General features: G+C 41.6%; 1 protein-coding gene across 1 annotated transcript in view; it reads right to left on the bottom strand.

Moving 5' to 3' along the window:
• The window catches only part of ASCC3 (activating signal cointegrator 1 complex subunit 3), a 409,581-nt gene that overhangs the window by 222,957 nt on the left and 164,634 nt on the right, over positions 1-21,990 (bottom strand). The window contains exons 11-12 of the mRNA XM_015417908.1: positions 17,597-17,773; positions 16,617-16,688 (exon numbers count right to left, since the gene is read on the bottom strand). Of these exons, the coding sequence (XP_015273394.1) occupies positions 16,617-16,688; positions 17,597-17,773 (249 nt within the window). The remainder of the gene's footprint in view (positions 1-16,616; positions 16,689-17,596; positions 17,774-21,990) is intronic.

The following is a 21,990-nucleotide window of genomic DNA, read 5'->3' as shown; positions in this document are numbered from 1 at the left end:
TTTGCCGGAGTTGCCTTTAATATAACATCTCTGGTCTGTCTTCTTGCAAACTTGACTAGAATCTCCCCAGGCAGGCTATTTTTTTTTTTATGTAATTAGAGTATACCTGATAGGCAGACTCTATATCTTTTATTATTTCATCCGCTGATAAGCCTGTTACTGAAGCAATGATCTCTCCCAGAGTCTTCTTCAAATCTTCTTTTTCCTTTTCAGGCAGTCATGTTTGTTTTCTCCATTTGCAGTTGAAGTAAACAGTTTTCCTGCAGCTTTTGTTTTATTTCCACCTCTGTCACTCATTTCCCCATCTTCTTGTTCCCGGTGTCCATCTCTATCAGCTTCTCAGTTGCCTGCTCCACTTTTTTCTCCGTCTCTGCCAGCTGGCGCTGCTGCAAGGCAAAGTTTTGGTTTAGTGTGGCCAGTTGCTGGTTAATACCACCGAGCTGCTCCAATACCAGTTTTAGCATATTCGCTAACGTCTTCATGACGTCTGCTCCCTCTTCTGATCTTGGACTCTCGCTGCCTTTTGGTTTTATTTTCCCTCATGGAACCGCCATGTTCTCTCTTAGTTTACAATTAAAAACCTCTGTTTCAGAGCTCGAAGGACTCGCCGTTTCTCTATTCAAGCTCAAGTAAGTCTCTCAAAACGTAACGCTGTTTCTCTCCCCTCTCCCCCCCTTCGCTTCTTTGATCTATTCAATCGCTCAGGAGGCGTCCCTCCCTGCACTCCACTTTCTCCACGGGGGAGATGGGGCTTTGCTTTACAAAAACAGTCCGTTTATTTCTCACTCACGTTCATTGTTGGTCACTTCTGACCTCGCTCTCTTCCATCGCAATTCCGCTTGATCTCCTGCGCTTGTTCCGGTCAGATTGGCTTACACCCATAGGTCACCCATCGGTGGTCCCATCAGGGCGGAGGGAAGCCTCTATTCCACGGCTTTGAGCCATCAAAGAGGCTAACCCTCAAAAGGAACCCACCACAAGGGTTCTGTGGGAGTGCCACTTAAGGTGGCACCCCTCCAAGCCGAAGGTGTGCTAGTCGCCTTCTTGAGGGGGGGGAGAAAGAGGTGGCGGCGGTTTTTGGTGGGGTTGGGGGCATGGCTGGGCGCCCTTAAGGCCCCCGTGCCCTAGGCAAAAGTCTAGTTCGCCTAGCGGGTGGGCCGGCCCTGCTTAGGGGGGAAATATATAAGGCAAAAAGGGGAAAGAGAGGGAGAGAGAGAAGAGAAAAACAAAAAATATAGCTGCAATCTCCTCTGGTGTAGGTCTTTACAGTCTTCTGGGGCATTCAACTTCTTTTACTTGTCAGTTCTTGGACTCCTAGCATAAGTCCGATTCCAACACCTTCAGAAGCTCTTCGCTGGATATTAAACTGTGAGTGTTTTTCCTTGGTACGTGATCGATATATGTCCAAACGGAAGCCAACGATACCTGAAGTTCTTCTCTGCAAGCTTTTGTGCAATTGGGCGCATATTTTCTCTTAGCATTTAATATTTCAAATGGGATATCTGGATATAGCTGAACCTAAGTGTCCTCAAGCTTTAGACCTCTGTTCTTCCTAGCAATTTCCAAGAGGTTCCTCTTAGTCTTTGTGGCTTTAAGATCTGCCACAATATCAGGTATCAATATTGACGAGCCCATTCGGGAAGGGTTTACACGGAAAGCATTGTTTACCACTGGCCCCAGAAGCTGTATAATTCCTTCTAACCACTTGTTTAAAGCAACAGTAAGGTCCTTATTTAATTCAAAGTTCAAAGAAATTCCACGGAATTTCACTTTAGTTTCCCGTGATTTAGCTTCTAACAGCATTAGCTTGCTTTTCGCCCATCCTTCAAAAGTTTTTAATTCAGCTATTTCTTTAAAGTTCTTTTGCATACCGGCAGCTGCTGTCTCCGCCTTCTCCTGAGTTTCCTGCAGCCTTTTGTTGACTTCATCCAGCTTATTCATAATAGGAGTCATGCTGTTCCTTATCTCTTCTTTTAAGTTTTGTTTTAAGTCTGTCAACATCTCCTGTAAATGTTGTTTGGTTAAAGAGTCCTCTCTCTTCCTTTTACTTGCGTGAGCTTCTTTTGTTGTTGTTCAGTCGCACAGTCGAGTCCGACTCTTCGCGACCCCATGGATCATCTCCCGCCAGGCCCTCCTGTCTTCCACCGTCCTCTGAAGTTGGCTCAATTTCATGTTCGTTGCATCGATGACACTGTCTAACCATCTCATCCTTTGCCGTCCCCGTCTTCTTTGACCTTCAATCTTTCCCAGCATCAGGGTCTTCTCCAGTGAGTGCTCCCTTCTCATTTGGTGGCCAAAGTATTTGAGCTTCAGTTTCATTATCTGGCCTTCCAGGGAACAGTCAGGGTTGATTTCTTTGAGGATTGACTGATTTGATCTCCTTGCAGTCCAAGGGACTCTCAAGAGTCTCCTCCAGCACCATAGTTCAAAAGAATCTATTCTTCGGCGCTCGGCCTTCCTTATAGTCCAACTCTCACAGCCATACATGACTACTGGGAATACCATTGCTTTGACCATGCGGACTTTTGTTGGCAGGGTGATGTCTCTACTTTTTATCATGCTGTTTAGGTTCGCCATCACTTTCCTCCCAAGGAGCAGGCGTCTTTTAATTTCATGGCTGCAGTCACAGTCTGCGGTGATCTGGGATCCCAGGAACGTGAAGTCTGTCACTACTTCCACGACTTCCCCTTCTATTTGCCAAGGAGTGATGGGGCCGGATGCCATGATCTTAGTTTTTTTGATGTTGAGCTTCAAGCCCACTTTTGCGCTCTCCTCTTTTACTCTGAGCAAGAGGCTCTTTAGATCCTCTTCACTTTCAGCCATTAGAGTGGTATCATCTGCATATCTGAGGTTGTTGATCTTTTCCCCAGCAATCTTAATTCCCGCTTGTGATTCATCCAGGCCAGCATTTCGCATGATGTACTCTGCATATATATTAAATAAGCAAGGCGACAATATACATCCTTGTCGTACTCCTTTTCCTATGCTGAACCAATCAGTTGTTCCATATCCGGTTCTAACTGTCGCTTCTTGGCCCTTATACAGGTTTCTCAAGAGACATGTGAGGTGGTCTGGTACTCCCATCTCTTTAAGGACCTGCCATAGTTTGTTGTGATTTAGTTTCTAACAGCATTAGCTTGCTTTTCACCTATCCTTCAAAAGTTTTTAATTCAGCTATTTCTTTAGAATTCTTTGCATACTGGCAACTGCTGTCTCCACCTTCTCCTGAGTTTCCTGCAGCTTTTCGTTGACTTCATCCAGCTTATTCATAATAGGAGTCATGCTGTTTCTTATCTCTTCTTTTAAGTCTTGTTTTAAGTCTGTCAACATCTCCTGTAAATGTTGTTTGGTTAAAGAGTCCTCTCTCTTTCTTTTACTTGCATGAGCTTCTACTTCCTCCATTTCCAACGGGGGGGGGGGAAGTCCTCTTCCAAAGAGTTTTGGTTTTCTTGCATTGCTCTAGGCATCGTTTTGGAGAGATTCTTGCCACCTTTTGCTCCCGTATTCCTCCACATTGTTTTGGTAAAGCTGTGTCATTTAAAATGCAGCCCGTTTTTTAAATTTTTAATTCTTTTGTAGGAGCCTAATGTGGAGGCTGAGTTGGGTGCGAATGCACGGCTCTGCTGTCACTCAGCACCCCCTTAATTTACAACTTCTAATTTAATCTGGAACATGTTGAGCTTGACAGGCATGAGATGCTGAGCTCAGCTGAAGGTGAAAGGAACTACAGGAGAGGCTGGGAGGTTTCTCCACAGCTCTTTGGCAAAGCTGCTGCTGCTTGTTAGTTTATTAGAGAAATCTTGAGAATGAGACACTATTATTTATATTTATTTTTATTTATTTTATTGCATTTATATTTATATTTCATCCCCTTCTTTCTTCTCTGTTTAATTTATCATTTGTTCATTTTATCTCTATCTTTTTTGGCAGGGATAATTGCTTTAGTATTTCTGAATTATTTACTTTATCGGTATTTTATTTTATCAGTATTTTATTACTATATTTTAACAGTGTAAATTTTATATTTTACTCCCCACTAGGGATTACCTCAGTGGGTTTTAATCTGGTGGTTTTAGGTAAAGTGAAATTAAGCCTTATTAGATTGATATTAACAATGGGAAGGTAAGGGTTGCGAGTCCTCAGTGAAAACCTACCCCCTTCTAAGCATTTCTTACTATAAAAACTTCCAATAGATTTGCCTCTCTTTCAAATGAAGATACAACATCCCCAAGCCCTTTAAATATTTCTTCTTACCCTCCTCCAGGTTCTCATTCTCATATAGCCATTTTAGACGAGCTTTTGAGAAAAAATAAAGATCAGGAACAACAGATTTGGAAATCCTGGCAACTCAGACACTATTAATTTCTGGTACCGTGAGGAAAATCTCTGAAAAATAGATATATTGACAAAATATGTAGAGGATTTCCTAGCAAAGAGAAACAAGGAAAATAAGGGAAACAAGAGTGTAGAAGTGAAGGCAGCAGTATTACCTAATCTGCTGATGAGAACACAAAATCTACGCAAACAAAAAGATGGGATGCTATATTAGCCTAAGGGCAAGGAAGAGAAAGGTGGGGTACTTAACATGGAAAAGCAAAAGGAAGGCAATTTGAAATTTGTATCAAACTTGGATCCACTTTCACACCCCCTGACACTTGAATGTAACAATATAGTGTTGAACATCCTCCCCTATAAAGGGTAGGTGATAAATTGGATGAGTAAATGGGATGCCCAAGAACATCTTTCCTATTTGCTACATAAGCACCCACCTTCTATTGATTTAAAATTTGTGGATTTCTAAGAGGCAACAGGAGCTGCAGTGGCTCAAGTGGTTAAGACGCTGAACTGCAGGCTGTGGAAGGTCAGTAGTTCAGCAGTTTGAGACCCGGGTGCCGCATGATGAAGTGAGCTTCCATCTCTAGTTCCAGCTCCTGCCAACCTAGCAGTTCGAAAGCAAGAAATTGCAAGTAGATAAATAGGTACCACTTTGGTGGGAAGGTAACAGCATTCCGTGCGCCTTGGTGTTTAGTCATGCTGGCCACATGACCACGGAAACATCTTCGGACAGCGCTGGCTCTTCGGCTTTGAAATGGAGATGAGCACCACAACCCTAGAGTCGGACTCAACTGGCTTTCGAGCCAGGGAACCTTTACCTTTAAGAGGCAACAGAATTAGGCTTCATTTCTATTCCCCCCGAATTCCAACTCTGATACTTTCCATGTAGGAATATCTTAAAAGATACCAGCTGTTCCGTGTACAGTCATACTACTAGAAAGGGAAGTTATCTCTCTTAATAAACTTTGAGCCCTCATCTCAGACAAGGAGAACAGAGTAGCAGAGTATCCTTCCATTCTGTTGGCCTCGGAAAGCAGTCCCCAGCAGAAAAGGAGGGAAGACACACACCCCTTCCACATTGCAAACCTCACAAAATGAACTGGTTTGTTAAATGGGGAGGTTCATAATTCATGTGACCCTATGAACCACGAACTGGGATGAACCTCAATTTTCCCGGCTTGTACCCATACCTAGTAGCCACTTTCCATCCTTTCAAGAGACCCAGCAGTTGTCCCTTATTTACCCTTCTTCTCAGTTCAGCACTCATTTGTTTATTGCAACTGGCAGTGTAGAATTTTAGACTGCTGTGAGGAAGGCAAAATATACCACCCCATTCACAAGTCCGAAACAGCCTACCAGAAAGGTTGGTGTGTCAACTCCTCTTAAATAATCAAAAACATAAAACCACTATGTGATACAGAACTATTTAAGTGGCTTAACGCTAAGCCCCAACTCTGATGGACTAAAGACTTATTTAAATCTACCAGTGTCACACTGTATTTCAGCAGCAGGTCAATTCTTCAAAAAGCAGCTGGACATCCTATTTGCTGGGAATACAAAAGGCAAGAATGGCTTGCTCACCTGAATCCTTTCATGGGCTAGACAGCACATCAGGGTTGTCCATGGCAACAACATATTCCTAATGTCCCTTCCAACAATTGGGCACAAGCTAGAACTGAATGGCAATATTTATGACACTGTAGAGAAATGTCCACATGCCACCAGGCACAGAATATTTATGAAGGAAGGAAGAATATTATGAAAATCAGAACAGAAATACCAAGTTACTAAACCCGAGGAACTGGCAGAGAGAGAGAGAGAGAGAGAGAGAGACAGACAGACAGACAGACAGACAGACTCTTAATGTGATTGACAAAGTGGGCTCTGATTCTCAAAAGCTTATGCTACAACAACTTCTTTAGTTGCTGTAGATTTTCCGGGTTGTGTAGCCATGGTCTTGGCATTGTAGAACCTGATGTTTCGCCAGGTTCTACAATACCAAGACCATGGCTACACAACCCGGAAAATCTACAACAACTAATTAACTCCGGCCATGAAAGCCTTCAACAACCAGGGCTATTTTTGGGCAGGAACACACAGGAATGGAGTTCCAGCTGGCTTCAGCATTGGCCACGCCCACTACAGCCAAAACCTCTGCATGTGTGGATACAGAGGGAAGGCCTGGAGAGCGACACACCCCCCCGCTACTCCAAGGGCCAGCTTGCCTGGGCTCCCTGCAGCCGCGCGGTGCCTGGGCAAGCCTTCCCTTCCCTTCAAGGGGGGGCTCGCCCGGGCAAGCCAAGGGAAGGCATGGGGTGTGGCCTAATATGCTAATGAGTTTCTGCTGTTGGGTGTGGCCTATTATGCTAATGAGTTCCTGCTTGGCTTTTTCTACAAAAAAAAGCCCTGTTGACAACGATAACTTCTTTAGTCTTTTAAGATATCACCGGTTACCTTTTCCAGATGCAGTAGTAACATTAAATAGAAATGTCAAAAGGAAATTTACATTTGAGTAGAAACTCGCTGACAGGAAATCTGATTAAGTGAATCAAAACAGTCCTTTTCTTTTAAAATATCTTAGATCTCTTTACTACTGAACGAAAACAACTTTTTGAAGGTTTTCTAGCAAAGTACTGTTTATAAAGGCACTTCTAACCATCAACAATTGCTTTCAGTAAATAAGCTTATTAAATTCCTATCGACTTAATGATCACAAGCCCAAATTAATAATAGGAAATTAGATACTACTGAATTTTAATGCAACTTCCTTACAGCTGAAATCAGTATCTGTTCAATTCATTTTGGCAATCCAATATACTGCAGCAATATTTCAGGCTGGACTTCCTTAAACCTGCTCCCTCTAATCCTGTATTCCAGCTGAAAAAACAAACCAGTAAACCATTTTGGAATACAATCAAATTCAAATTATTAAAATATTCTACATCTTAACTGAACAGAATATGAAATGAAAAATGTTGCCTTTCCTGCTCCCCCCCCCCCATGACCTGCATGTCTCAATTACAGCTGATATGTTTATACTCCTGGAACTTGGGGAAAAAAAGATCAAAGATTATGCAAGCTGATAATGAGAAGTGATCTTCAATCTCATATGAAATACATTAATCTAATTTCTAGCATTTAAATTACTGTAACCTGCAGTTAAGAACAAACTAAATATGGATACTATCTACCAACAACGGCATCTGAGCTGCATTCTCATTAATTCTGTGGCTTTACCAGAAGCTCCTACCAGTCTTACAGGCTACTCGTGCCAAACAACAGAAGGAACAGAGTTTGGCCTGGAGAAATGGCCTACCCATTTTATTGGCTGCTTAGTTAAAAATACTGCCACAGATGGAGCTATTCTCCAGCTGAAAGGATCTGGTCATGCCTACCCATCCTGGTGAATACCACTGACTAGACCGAGATCACATTAACAAACATCTGTGCTTCAGCAATGAAGGCCACTTATTAAGGAAACATGGAATAATGATTAGTAATCCTAAAATTTTAAAACGGACCAGATTTCAATTTATACTCTTCTCTGGGGAGGAAAAATCTGTATTTGGGTGGAGAGAGTATATATCATGCACAAAGAAAGAAACTGTGAAAAATAGATAACTGATACTAATACGATACGGCAAAACAAGCAACAAAACATATTGGTGAATTTCTGTGTATCAATCCTTCTTTAGACTATTCCCAATGCTAAAGGGTAAGTCATTAAAAAACCTAAGCTGTCTTGTTGACAAGAACCAATTCTAGCTGAGTGATTCTGAATACACTGCCCCAGAATATGAACAACCAGACTCCTCTTGCATCAAAATATGCCTTAACACCATTACACTCAAATTGGGAGTGCATGCTCTGCAGTTTGTAAATCAGGAAACATCCATGTGTGAAATTAGAAGACGCTGCAAGCAGGTCAAAACTAAAATGTAATAATTAGCCCAGTAGACTCTACTCAGCATTATCACTGTGATCCATTCCTGAAATTTATGTCTATAAAACATACTGTAATGTGCACAGTAACCAATTCAAGACATATTTAATAGCAGCTATTGCTTCAGCAACACAGCAAAACCATAATTATGAAATAATTACAAAATACTAAGAGTTAAAGATGTGCACAGACTCAGTTTGAGTATGCTAGGAAGTGTATGAAGTATCATATATTATGAATATTTTTGTTTTATTTCAGAATTTGTATTTCTATTTCCTTTGTAAAGAGATACACAGTAGCTAACAGAAGAACAAACAGTATGAAAACATATATATACAAGAAGTGGGTCAGAAAGAGATAACTGCAAACTGGGAATCTTCAATTATCCCACAAAAGGCTAAAATAAATGCACTGAAACTACACAAAACTACTGGGGAGAGGATACCTGTAGATTTAACCTGAGTTGTCACCAATATGAAGATGATACTCAGTTCTGTCTTGCACTTTCAGCAGATCCCACGGAGGATGTGGAAAAAGTGAACCAGTTCCTGGAGGCAGTTTGAGGATGGATAATGCTTAATAAGCTTAAATTTCATCCTGACAAAATGGAGGTACTACTGATGGATGGAAAGACTGAGTGAGGTTGCACTTCTCCCTAAAGGATCATGTTAATAGCTTGGGGCTGTTCCTGGGCCTAGGCCTCCTGTTGAATAAGCAGGTGTCAGTGATTAGGCAGATGTGCTTTTCACTAGCTTCAGCTGGTAAGCCAGATGCAGCCTTTCCTGGGCAAAAAAGATCTTTCCACTGTGATAACATTTTCTCCTGGTAACTGCTAGATTAGATTACTGCAATGCACGATACATAGGGTTGACCCTGAAGAGTATTTGGAAGATACAGTTGGTAGAGAATGTGGCAACCAGAATGCTGAGTGTAGGTCACAGGAACCCCTGTCTTGTGCCACTTACACTGGCCCCCAATTTGCTTCTGGGGACAATTCAAGGTGCTGATAGTGACCTTTAAAGCATTATACAGCCAGGGACCAACAATATCTTAAAGACTGTCTGCTTCCATATGAACCTACCAGACCACTGCAGTCATCTACAGGATGCCCTTCTTTGTGTGCTCTCACCATCTCCTAAACTGGTGGTATCCCAAGAAAGAGTTTTCTTGGTCATGGCACCAACGTTACAGAATTCCCTCCCCTGGAGAACTGTCTCCTCACTTCTATCATTATCTTCCACCAGCAGCTGAAAACTTATTGGATTTGACCAGCATTCCCTCACTGACCCTCCTACCTGAGTATTATCTTTAACTAGGTATGCATTTTATTTTTTATTATGCAGTTTAAAAGCTTGTTTAAACGTTTTTGAATGTTCACCACCTTGGGGAACTGAAGCTGGGTGGAAAGGCAGCATAAAAATGTTGTAAATCAAATAAAATTGCATGTGAGACAGGGATACCACTAAAACTAACAACTTCATGTTGAGTTATTCTGCCATAACAGGTATAAACATGCATAAATCAGGTTCATACAGATTATGGGGAAGAAGAGTATCAGTAAGGATATCACTGTTGAGTCAGCTCCAAGTTCTCCAGAAGATGGAGCTCTAACTTGAACTACCATAGTGTTGGACTTATTTATTTATTATTTATTGATCACATTTATACTCTGCCCTCCCCGCAATGCAGGCTCAGGGTGGTTCACAGGCAGTGCATTAATACAGTTAAAACACATAAAAACATATAAGAACATTATTAAAACAAATTCATAAAGTGCTGAAGATAGTTATTCAAGATGGCTTATTTCAGTGTACCGTCTAAAAATCAATCTGCTCAAGATTTTCCAGCAGGGCTGGCTAGGTGTTAGAAACCAAGGCACAGGCTAGTGTTAGAAACCAAGGGCCAGGGCTCTATGGTGGTGGCGGCTAGCTAGCTGAAAGCCTGGCGGAAGAGCTCCATCTTGCAGGCCTTGTGGAACTGTAAAAGGACTTCAGTTGGCTTTGTTTGGATGAGAATTTACATATGGCAGAGAAATGCTTGCATATACTAGTTGGAGAATATCATTGTAAAGGAAACCAGGATTTGTGAGTAGGAAGTGCTACGTTTATTAAGCTTTCCCTTCCCCATGACTTGTCAGCTAATTATAAATCCTCACAATGTGTATGTCTAGTTTTCCAAAAACCTTCCATGACAATTTAGTGAACTGACATATAGGTCTCCTCTACCCAAAAGTGATAGTGCTGGTAAAGGGGGGGACTAGGGTTGCCAACCTCCTGCTATTATGACTGATCTCAAGGTGATAGAAATTGGCCCTTTTTGGAAGGTAAACTCTATGGCATGACATCCCATTGAAGTCTCTCCCCTCTCCAGTCCCCCACTCCTCAGGCTCCACTCACAAAATCTCCAGGTATTTCCCAACCTGAAGCTGGCAATCCTATGGGGGACTTAACTCCAAGGGGAAACAGTAAATTTCAAGTATATATTCTACTGGAAGTTAAGACGCCCTCTTTTGTCCTTCCTAAATGACAAAAAAGAGAGAGATAATTAACAAACAGATACAGAAAAACAACCATTTTGGGGTGGGTGGGGAACGGTTAACTGCCTGGAAATGAAAAACAGTGGCTCACGACTTGACAGCACTTTCTTCCACCACCAGTTTCATATATTGTACAATTTTTGATGTTTCTATTAAAGCAATTGCAACAGAATTTTGAATCTTACTGGAAAAGAAATGCTCTAAGTACAAAGCTTATCTTAAAACCTACACCCTTAGTAAGCGCTGCAGGAAAATAACGTTTGTAAGCAACAGAAAGCTTTTCACATGCATTTTGACATGTGTTCCATAAAAAGAAGAAAAAACACAGTGAGACTAAGACATCTAATATTATCCCCTTTAGCTAGTAACACAAGAGGAGGGGGCTAAGGGAAGAATGCTATCATTACACTTGCATTGACTAATTCAAAGTGAAGCCTACAAACGAGACTTCTCATTAAACTGAACAGATGGATAAAAATTAAAGGCTGATCCGCCAACTTTTAATTTCCCAGTAGCCAAAAAGAGCGCGAAGTCTTGCAGAGTAGGACAGTTGAAAAATCAACATGAAAAGATTTTCCTCCATCTGTTGCGACACATGCCTGTGTAGAATACAACTACCTCCCACTGTCCCTATTCTTTAATAATAATAATTCACATAATATCTATTAAAACACCACCAACATCCTACTTTAGTTGAATATCACACTACAACCTGTATTACAATAATGTGACTAGGCCTAACCAGCATGAATTGTACAAGGGTAATTTAACGCCTTGCTAAGATGTGCCATTCTTTGAAGAGCTAACGTAATAGTGGATAAAGGATAACCTGCAGATATGATTTATTAAGGTTTCAAGAGTTCCTACAAGAAAACCATAAAAGGGTAGGTAACAATGAAGCATCATTTTTCTTTAAATACAGAAAAACATCTTGATCTCCAAATACTTCTTTGATGCTACTGGATTATCATACTGCTAGTGCAAGACAGCACTGATGCCTTTGTATCTCAGAAGTAGTGGCAAATGGATACGTGTCTTAGGTCCACCCAATAAGTTAGTGATGCCACCGCATCAGAGCCCCTTCAAATGACCATAATCTCCATGCTATACAGTTGTTGGTTGTCTATGTGAGGTGTAAGACTGCCACATATTCAGTTGGCAATGACATTAAATTTGAATGGTTGGGGAAAGGCTGTGGGGCTCAGTAGTAGCACATGCTTTGCATACAGAAGGTCCCACAATGAATCTCAGGCATCTCCAGTTAAAAGACGAGAGATGTAGGAAAGCTGGTGTTCTTCAAGGTAGCCAATACAGAACCAGATGGACTAGCAGCCAATGAAAGGCAGCCTCCTGCATTCTCATTACAAAACACAATATGATGTTTTCAGCTATAAAGACTGAAGCTCTATTCACATGTTCCAATGAATGCATGCACACCTTGCATGTACATGTGTACAGTTGTATGTAAGAATGAGCCAATGTGCATTCATTTTACAAACGAAAATGGGAGCCAGCACCTAGATAAATGTGTGGTTTCAATCACACATTCAACTGTATGTGCATTAAACGTAACATGAGTCAAGTGTACAATGTATATGGATTACACATGTATTCACTGTGAACAGGGCTTGAATAGTAAGTGACATACAGTTGGAATACTTTGTGTCACCTGGCAACAGTGGACGCGGATCAAATAAATGATCACATCATGGATTCATCAGTACTGTGCTCCTACCTATATAATTAAATAATTCCAGATAATTATTTAAATCAGGAGAATACATCTCTAATATACATCTAATATTGTACATTCACATACACCAGAACATCTTGTTCTAACACGTAAAGTGCATGGTTCAATAGGATTGAAGACAAGGTATATTTGATGACTGTTTAATAAATATTTTGAGATTTCTACACAGTGTGATCTTAACAATTTCAATTGTTCAAGAATTTACAGAATTCCTTCTTTTTCATTCTGAGAAGAACTCTCCCAGAAGAACTAATGTAAAGCCACTTTTTCTGACCCCCCTCCATATACTATTCTAGAGGATCATCTTCTTTTTTGGTTGAGAGAATCAGCCAGCCTTCCAGTTTTGGCGCTTTAAATGATGGCAGCGTCTCTTGGTTCCTCTGAGAGATGTGTGCCATGAATCGGAGATTAGGAGGGAGCGTGATTGTGCACGCTCCCCCATAGAGCCCATTGTCAATGGGCTTCTAGCCAGGGGGCTTTGGAGAGCTCTACCTCCAGCCGGCAGGTGGTACAGGGGGGCTACTCTCTGCCCTGAAGGTCCTGCCCTTATTCCCATTATTGGATTAGAAGTGACCACCGGGACAAGCAATGGGAGGTTTAGTGATTTTCTCTGCCAGGCATGATCCCAGGGGCCATTTTAGGACCTGGTGGATCGAATCAAGGATTGATGAATGAGGGGCTTCCGGTCTAGCTAAGATGGAGGACTGAAGCGTTTCGCAATCGTGCGAAGCGAGCGACGGCCACTTTTGACAGTTTGGGCAATATACAGCCCAACGCATCACTCCCCAGCGAGGGGGGGGGACAAGCAGGCAGCAGCGCCCTAGAGGGAGTGTGAGGTTGGCGTAATCCAGCTTCGGAAGAAGCTGAATTGGGCTTTGACCTCCTCCCACGAAGAAGGCAAGTGCCAAGCAACTCTATAGTGGCCGATCGAGCCGGATTACCGGCATAAATTCTTCGTCAGCAGACTTCTTTGAAGAAGGACAACAACTGTGAGTTAAAAGAAACAATGCGAAACCCGTTTTGAACGTGCTAGATAACAAAAACGTGCCGCTTACCTGAACTGAGTTTGGAGTCAATTTGAATTAAGCGGTTGAGCGGAAAATGAATAGTAAATCCCAGAAATCCGATTCCGGAGAGAAAAAAGTTGATTGAAGCCTTTAAAAACTGTAAAAACGCTTATTGTTTAACATTCCTGTGGTGAAGATGGAGCCGTGTGCGCAACTGTAAAATCGAAACTCACGATCATGAATGGACAGATCCGGACTTATAAAAACTAAAAGATAATTGAAGAAAGAAGATACATTGAAGACGGAAGAAGAAAAACGTGTTGAAATGTTCTTACTGAGGGAACATTGGTTTTAAAGATCTTGCCTATGGGGGGGGGAGTAAAGCGTAAAAGGAGATGCTAATTATTTTTAAGGGCTGTGATTATGTGTGTTATAGCTTTGGAATTACTCTGTGTTCAGTCAGATAAGCTGGGTTTGTCAGCAGAAGCGATGATTGGCGGGAACTCTTCATGTTTGAAAGTAACTGTATAAGAGTAACAACTATGTTTTAAGCATTGTAAAACCTCCATTCTTGGGTTTTTAGTTAGGTTCTTTTTACTTTCTCCTATAGATTGTAGATTCTCCCACCCCAATTTCTGTTGTAGTTTTATAGAAATGCAAATTTAAAAAAATTTCCCTTCAGGGGGCCAAAAAAGAAAGAAAGAGAAAACCAGCCAAAACAGCTTCTGCAGTCCAGCCTCAATACACAAAAATACTGGCTCTGCCCCCAAAGCCTCACAGTTGTCAATTAACACTGCCATTTCCCTGGAATGTGTGTGGGGGTGAGATCCTCCTCTCTCATCCTGGTACACTAACGATGTCTCCTGTCTGGGTTGTTATCTGCTTATCCTTTTCTGACCTTGGGGTTCCAGCTGCTCCTGACCTGCTGGGAACAAACGGCTCCTATTTTGCCTGCTCTCTTTTCTCCCGCGCGTGCACACACTGCTTATTGGCTTCTGCTTGTAATGGGGGGTGTTTTGAAACTAGTATAACTCTGGGTGCCCCTCTGCTTTGGGCCATTCCTGACAAAAGACGTTCACGTGTCATAGTTATGAACTACCAATAAACCGAATACTTCTTATGAAGCACTGTGTGGTGTGATCTGACTATCGAACCCTGACACCAGTACAGCTACAAATACAGACACTCAATTTGTGGATTTCATACAGGAATAAAATGACCTGCAACAACTATTACATGCCATTAATTTATTAGAATTTATAGGCCGCCTTATCTCTAAAGAGTATCCAGAAGACACAGAGAACACTGAAATGCTACATGTAATTAAAATGTGCCAATAAAATAACTTGTTAATCATCAGCTACTGAATTTTACTAAAATAAAAAGACGCTGAAGTGTTGGCTGTGGAAGGTCAGTAGTTCAGTGGTTCAAGACCCGGGTGCCGCAAGACAGGGTGAGCTCCTGTCTCTAGTTCCAGCTCCTGTCAACCTAGCAGTTCGAAAGCAAGAAATTGCAAGTAGATAAATAGGGACCACTTCGGTGGGAAGGTAACAGCGTTCCGTGCGCCTTGGTGTTTAGTCATGCCGGCCACATGACCACGGAAACGTCTTCGGACAGCGCTGGCTCTTCGGCTTTGTAACGGAGATGAGCACCGCAACCCTAGAGTCGGATTCGACTGGCTTTCGAGCAAGGGAACCTTTACCTTTACCTTTACTGAATTTTACTAAAATAAAACTTTTGCACAGTCTCAAGCATTTTCAAGAAGTAAATTCTAGAGATGGGGCCTAGACAATCAACACATTAAAAGGCCAATCAGTTGAAAACACTCCTTTCCCCCCAAGGTAGCTAAATTTTAATTTGTAGAGCTGCTATGATTTGTTTCATTTGTAAGCTTTTATTTAGCATTTCACCTCACATCAGAGTGGTATTTTTATTGAGGAGGAGGAGAATAGGACTTCTTAAAACAGAAGTCACCTTCCACATGCAGAAGGACACCTTTGAACCAACACAGTAAGACCAACCTTGATTTCCACCCACGATACTTAAAACTGGGTGCACAGATGGCCATTATTGGATGCTCTTAGAGACAAAGGAAGAGATAGTTCAAGACTAATGAATGTTGTGGCAGGATCCCAGCAACATCCTTGAAGCACTAGTGTAAAGCCACTCCAATTTTTTCCCCTCTCTAGGAACAGAGCTATCACATTCTGTCTCAGGGAATTCTAGCTGAACAGCTACCAAGGCATATCTATTGAGTTTCTCCCCAAAAACAGTCGTTATTAGCAGTTGAGCTACACTGCACATAAGGTATTCTAAAAAAAGAAACTCAGATTGTTCAAAAGATAAATGTTTCACTTCTGCAGTTAAGTCCTATGTTAGCATGCAATTCTTAAACCATCGCAAAATCCTACAAAACGTTAGAAAGAAAAATTATGTACTAAAGGTCATTAGAGAAAACACCTGTACAATTGAAGACAGAATTGGAACAGGTATAGATATTCATATATAAATGTGTACAAATAGTAGGAAGAAGCTATTAAAAGCTCTGAGATGTAATTCATTTTGCTTATGAGTCTTAGGGCAGTTCCTGTTGGGGATCTTCACATAAAAGTTCAACACCTTGCAGATGCCTAGTGATTTTTAACAATAGTTCAAAAATGTTTTGCTTAAAAACTGGTAAACTAACTAAAAAGCTCCCCTCCCAATTCCTTCTTTATTTAAGGAAAAGTGTACTATTTCCTCAGAGAAGGAAAGTCTTGGTCAATTTCTATATGGTAAAAGAGAAATAAAAAACCAATAACATGTGGGAAAGATATCCCACATACTCCGGATGTTGAACTGCTACAGCTTTTGACTTTGCAAACTTCCTTCTGTAAAACTTTCATTTTAAAATATTTTTGTGATTTCCAAAAACCTCAGAAGGCTGAGTCAGCTGGCTCAGAGGAAACAGAGGGAAACCAAGTGTTTATGCATGCAAAGAATAAATCCTTGTTGATATTATTGACAGGTTCATAAGTAAAAAGCCAATACAACTAAACTTACCTGATGTCCGGCAGTTACTTGCTTCAAAACATTTTCATAACAAACTTCATCCATATTATTTAGTTGCTGCACCTAAGCAACATGATAAAGATACCTGATTGTAGTATCTAAACGTGAAGCTCAATTTTTAAACATATTGCACTAACATTTTGAATGTGGAAATCCATTTTCAAATGTGTTACTAATGCTTGATAAAGCAGGCATACTTTGCATAGCAATTAGACATTTCTCTTTCACTGAGATGCTATGGTAATGCATGGCATTGCATCTATCTTATCTTCCAACTTAAGCATTTTGACATACGGTACATAGAAAATCTGCCACACACACAATAAAATTGGGCTTATTTAGCAGTGCAATCTATTTAGTGGAGAAATAGGAAGAGCAAAAGTGTGCGGTAGGGAACATGGAGAATCCCACTCCTCTAGCCTCTGTTTCCTTTCTTCTTGCTTACCTTGCCACCATCTCTTGCTCTCCTCCACACCCTGTCTTCCGCCCTGCCATATCTTTTTGCAGTCTCCAGTCAACCCACCCAATGATGCCTCCTCATTCCTTGCCGGCCATTGGTCCCTCCTTCACCCCTTACTTTTTAATATACATAAAAATTCACTGGGGACCCTATTTAGATAAAAAGCAGCACAGAAATGTTTTAAAAAATAAAATATATCCATTTGTATTTTAAATCTTGTTTTTATGTTGAGATTGTTTGCCCCTTGTAAACCCTGAGCTGGATGGAAAGGTGGCATGTAAATCTTTTAAATAAATAAAGTATTTATGTGCAACTCATATCTGCCTCTTGGTGCATACAGCAGCACTTATCAGAAAAGTAGAGAAATAAATATAAGCAAATATAGTTACACATACTTATGCTTTGCCATAGCAGGAATTTAGTAGCAGGGTCACTGAAGTAGAAAAGCGTGGCTTTAACATATTTTATGATCTCTAAACATTTTCTTTCAACTCTTTTACAATAAATTTACCTTATTGGTTGTCTTGATTCCTATAAATGTCTGCCCAAGCGGAACAGGTCGAAAACGGCCATCAAAATAAAACAGTCCAATATAGGGATTAACATGCAAAAATGTGGCAACATCCAGGTAATTAGGTAGAGTAGCGGAAAGACCCAAAATCCTTATCATGCTCTGTGTAGATTCAACCTGTAGTAAAAGAGAGATACTAAGTTTTCTCAAATATTTTTCTCAAAAATTATCAATTAGAGATGCTGCATAATTAAAGACTTCATATTACTTTAGCAGAATATTAAAAATCAATAATTTTAAAAAAGCATAAAGATACAATAGAAGACACCTGGAAATAATTAATATTTTCCCACAGTGTCTACCACAGGCATTTAAACAGTAGACACTAAGAATTTTTCCTTATGTAAAGCTATGGATCAAGGAAGACACTTCTTACTCAAAAACTGAGTACTGAGTTCAGGGCAAACATTGCATGAACTAAATTTATGATAGCAAAAAGAGTTAGGACAGAACTGCTTCAGCACAAGATGATTTTTAAATCAGATCAAAATAAACTGATTCCAAAATCTCCCAGATTGTGCTCAACTTCCTATTTATTCACTGTCTTAACTCAAGCAAAGAATTGCTTCAAGAATGTTAGGAGAAAATAGCCTCATGGGAGTATTTCTGCCTGGAGTATTAAGAATTGCTTTTGATTAAAAGGGAACAATTTTAGTATGTACACCAAGTTGTCTTACGGCAAGACTTTTTCATATTAATACAGTAACTAAATGGATTTAAGTCAAAGTATATTTCAGTAATGAATCATAGGTATATCTAATTGACAAGTTACTGTAATACTGTAAGGAAATATGAACACCATCACATTTCTCAATTATTAAAACTAGTGCACACTAAAAAAAAAGGAGTGTAGGCAAGTTTTATGGCTAGAGCCATAAAAATATATAAATTTACGGTTCCCATACTACTACTTCTAAGGTGGCTTTTTATCTTATATTCTAACACTCAAGCATGGGTCCAACTACAGATAATTATATCTGCGGATCAGGCCCACAGTGAAAGAATGGAGATTTTTTCCCTCCAAACTTGGGGAACCCCGGGTTTAAATTAAAAACCAGGAGAAAAACAGGGTCAGGGTGGGGTGTTAAGTCTCCTAAAACAGAGGAGTGTTCTCTGCATACACACAGACAATGCTTCTCTGTTGGAGTTGCTGTGCAGGGGAGGTGCTGTAGCTAGGCTGGGCCACTAACAGGTTGCTTGGATTTGCCACCACAGCCCCCAGGACAGCACAGCTCTCATCATTGTTGCTGCAGCTCTTGGACCTGACACAACTGCAGCTCCCACTGTCACCACCAATGCTCCCTCTAAGCTGTAGAGTCTTGTGAGCAAAAAATCTACTTTGTGAGCTACTGGCATTAAAGTTGTGAGCGAGCGATTTGGCTACCGCATCAATTAGTTTGCTCTGGAGCCATCCTTCCTGAGCTAAGACAAAAATGTATGAGCCAGAGGCTAAAAAACTGTGAGCTAGCTCACATTAACTCAGCTTAGAGGGAACACTGGTCACCACCATAGCCCTCAGGGTTGGCATGGAGTCTGGGGTTGCTGCTGGGGCCAGCAAGACTTCCAGAATCACTGCCGCCACCCCCAGACCCAGCAAAGCTCTCCACTGCACTGCTGGCCCCATGCAGCCCAGACTGGACTGGCCATGGCCAGACACTCACAAGGAGACCGGCCCTCCTTCCTCTGGGATGAGGGGAGGAGCAGAGCATTGAAGATTGGAGGGAGGGGGATAGAACACTAACAACAGGGTTGGTGGGTAGGTAGAGCACTGAAGGCGGGTGATTACAGCAACAAGGATTGAGGGCATAGTGGCATAGAGGGTAGGAAGGAAAGGCAAGGGGAGGTGGCACCAAGGATGGGGGTGGGATGAGAGGTGTAGTAACTAAAGGTGGGGAATGGATGCCCCATATATGCAAGTGCCTTCTGGTCCCTGCTTGTGTATCTTAAATTGCATGTTGTCATTCCATAGATACAACCTGTGATGTTTCAAAAATCTGAAAAAGTGCACTGATTAACATGATTTGTTTGACTCTTAAAGGACACTTGTTTAAAGTTCCCTTCCAGTGGTATCATGGTTGCAGATTAAAAGGTTAATTGTGAACATGACTGGATATTTTATTAGTCTTGATGCAAAAATAATGCTGTTGAGATATTTAAAGGGACTGCATTCCTAAAGGAGATTTAAAATTAGTACCAAGCTTGCTAATTGCAGCAAAGATTTATACAGCTGCCATTTGGAAAAAACAGAGCACACTGACAGTTCCAGAGGATATGGCCAACAACTCTTACACGCATATGTTGTTAGAGTACATGAAGAAAAACAGCAAAGGTTATTAAAAATTAGATTCTTTTCATTATGTACTGATGTGACAAATACTTTCATGTTAATCTGCTTACTATGTCAACAGTAAAATGAAATAATTTAATTCAAAATATATTAAAAAGCTCCATACTATTTCTTCTGCCTTTCTCTGCCTTAAGAGAGATTTGTCTCTTTCTTAAGCTAGTACCATTAACTGACTGGAACAGGAGCCAGCCACTATAACAGGATTAAGAAACACTAGTCAGACTCCATAACTCTTGGCATCCAAAAGGATGAGTACATTTTTCCCTTTGCAAGTCCCCCCTTCCCAAATAATTCCAGAAGATCATCTCTCTGACTTGCAGGTGTATACGGTCATTACACACACACACACACACACACACACGATATGTATGCACTCCTACAAGTGAAGATTACATACTGCATAATGACCCTTAAAACTATTTGCGGAGCAGGATGGCTGAAGTGGAGTGAACATCTACAGTTTTGCAGCAGGAGGATCTTTCATGTCTTTCCCAGACAACCTAGTTAATCCCTTTGTTTAAAGACATGTAACTCAGATGACTACATTTGAGATCATGTACTATGATACAATCCCACAGATTTCCATGGGGCTAGGCATATCTGCATTTCTACAAATAAAAGTCTTGGTTATTTAGTAATTGATTATTGACATGTCTTTAAATACAAAAGTGTAACAACAAAGTATAATTAGCATAGAGCCCATGCACAGAAGCCGAAAAGTATATGTGCCTTAACTATTCAGAACAAAATGCATTTGTTACTAAGCAACTACCCAACTGAGTAATAATTCTGCAACAAATGAACCCTGGTGTTTAAAGTACTCTAGCTGCTCAAGACTCCATTAATAGTACTCTTAAATCAAACAATAAGGGAGGGAAACAGCAACAGCAAGATACACAGAACAATAGCCTGGATCCCAAGTTCCTTTTCTGCTGACAGAAGGGAAGACAGTTTTAACTGATTCCTCCTTCTCTCTGCAGCCACCCTGCCATCACTTTGACCCCCAAGATGTTCTTGGGTGTCCACTGGCCCATGGGGGACACAATTACAGGAGACAAAGAGGATTGCAGCTAGCAGAGAGAGGTGGGAAGTCTCCATTTATACCATGCAAGTAGAGCTGTACTGCATGGGATACAAGCCAACCATAGTCTTGCAATTCTGCACTTCTGTACAACAAACAATACACACACACACCAGGTTTTTTTTAAATTATCATGACAGCGGGCAGCTAAAAAAGCACTTTTCAACCTCTCCTCGGCCATATGTGCCCAGGTCAAATGTGAGCAAAGTAATCCAAATTTACTGGTTTGTCAACAGAAGGTTTTAGATTTGCATTGCCAACCAATTTAAAGTGGTTCCAGCTTCTTATATGAAACTGCTCTAAGACATAAATCTAAAATGTGTTGTGCATTTAGTGAAGCTGATCACTGCATCCTACCAATAAATTTGTGAAAGCAGCTACTCCCTGCAGGCGCGTAATCTACAGGGGGGCTGAGGAGCGTCAGCACCTCCCGAACTTTTCAGGAAGGGGCTCAGCCTCCCCCGGGGGCACTTCTCCCTCCTCCCTCCACTCCCCTCCCTCCTTCCCTCAGTGCGGTGGCGTGGCCGGAGTCCGAAGATGGCGCCGGGCGGGGAGCGGGCCGGGACTCGCTTGGAAGAGCTCAGCAGGCGGAGGCGTGAGGCTCCCTTCCCCGCCCAGCCACCCGCCGGCACCCACAGGCTGGCAGGAGGAGCCGACGAGGCCAGAGCTCTATGCAAACTCCTCCCCGTGCCCCGCAGGTTCCGCTTTCCAGCGCGCCTCCTCCCGGGGGCCAGGGTGCACCGCGGAGAGGCTCCGGCAATGAGCGCAGCCCAGCACAGTCTGCGGCTGCTGTTAGGGGGAGTTGCTCTCCTGCTGGTCGGGGGGAGCTCTGGTGAGTGGGCGGCCAGGGTGGGGGCGAGGAAATGATGGGAGGCACCAGACAGTCCCCTCCAGCCCAAGCCCTTT

Source organism: Gekko japonicus, unplaced genomic scaffold, assembly GCF_001447785.1.
Source record: "Gekko japonicus isolate JY-2015 unplaced genomic scaffold, Gekko_japonicus_V1.1 scaffold665, whole genome shotgun sequence".
NCBI classification, from domain to species: Eukaryota; Metazoa; Chordata; class Lepidosauria; order Squamata; family Gekkonidae; genus Gekko; species Gekko japonicus.
The sequence above is the reverse complement of the archived record's forward strand: the minus strand, read 5'-3'. Positions and strand labels throughout refer to the sequence as shown.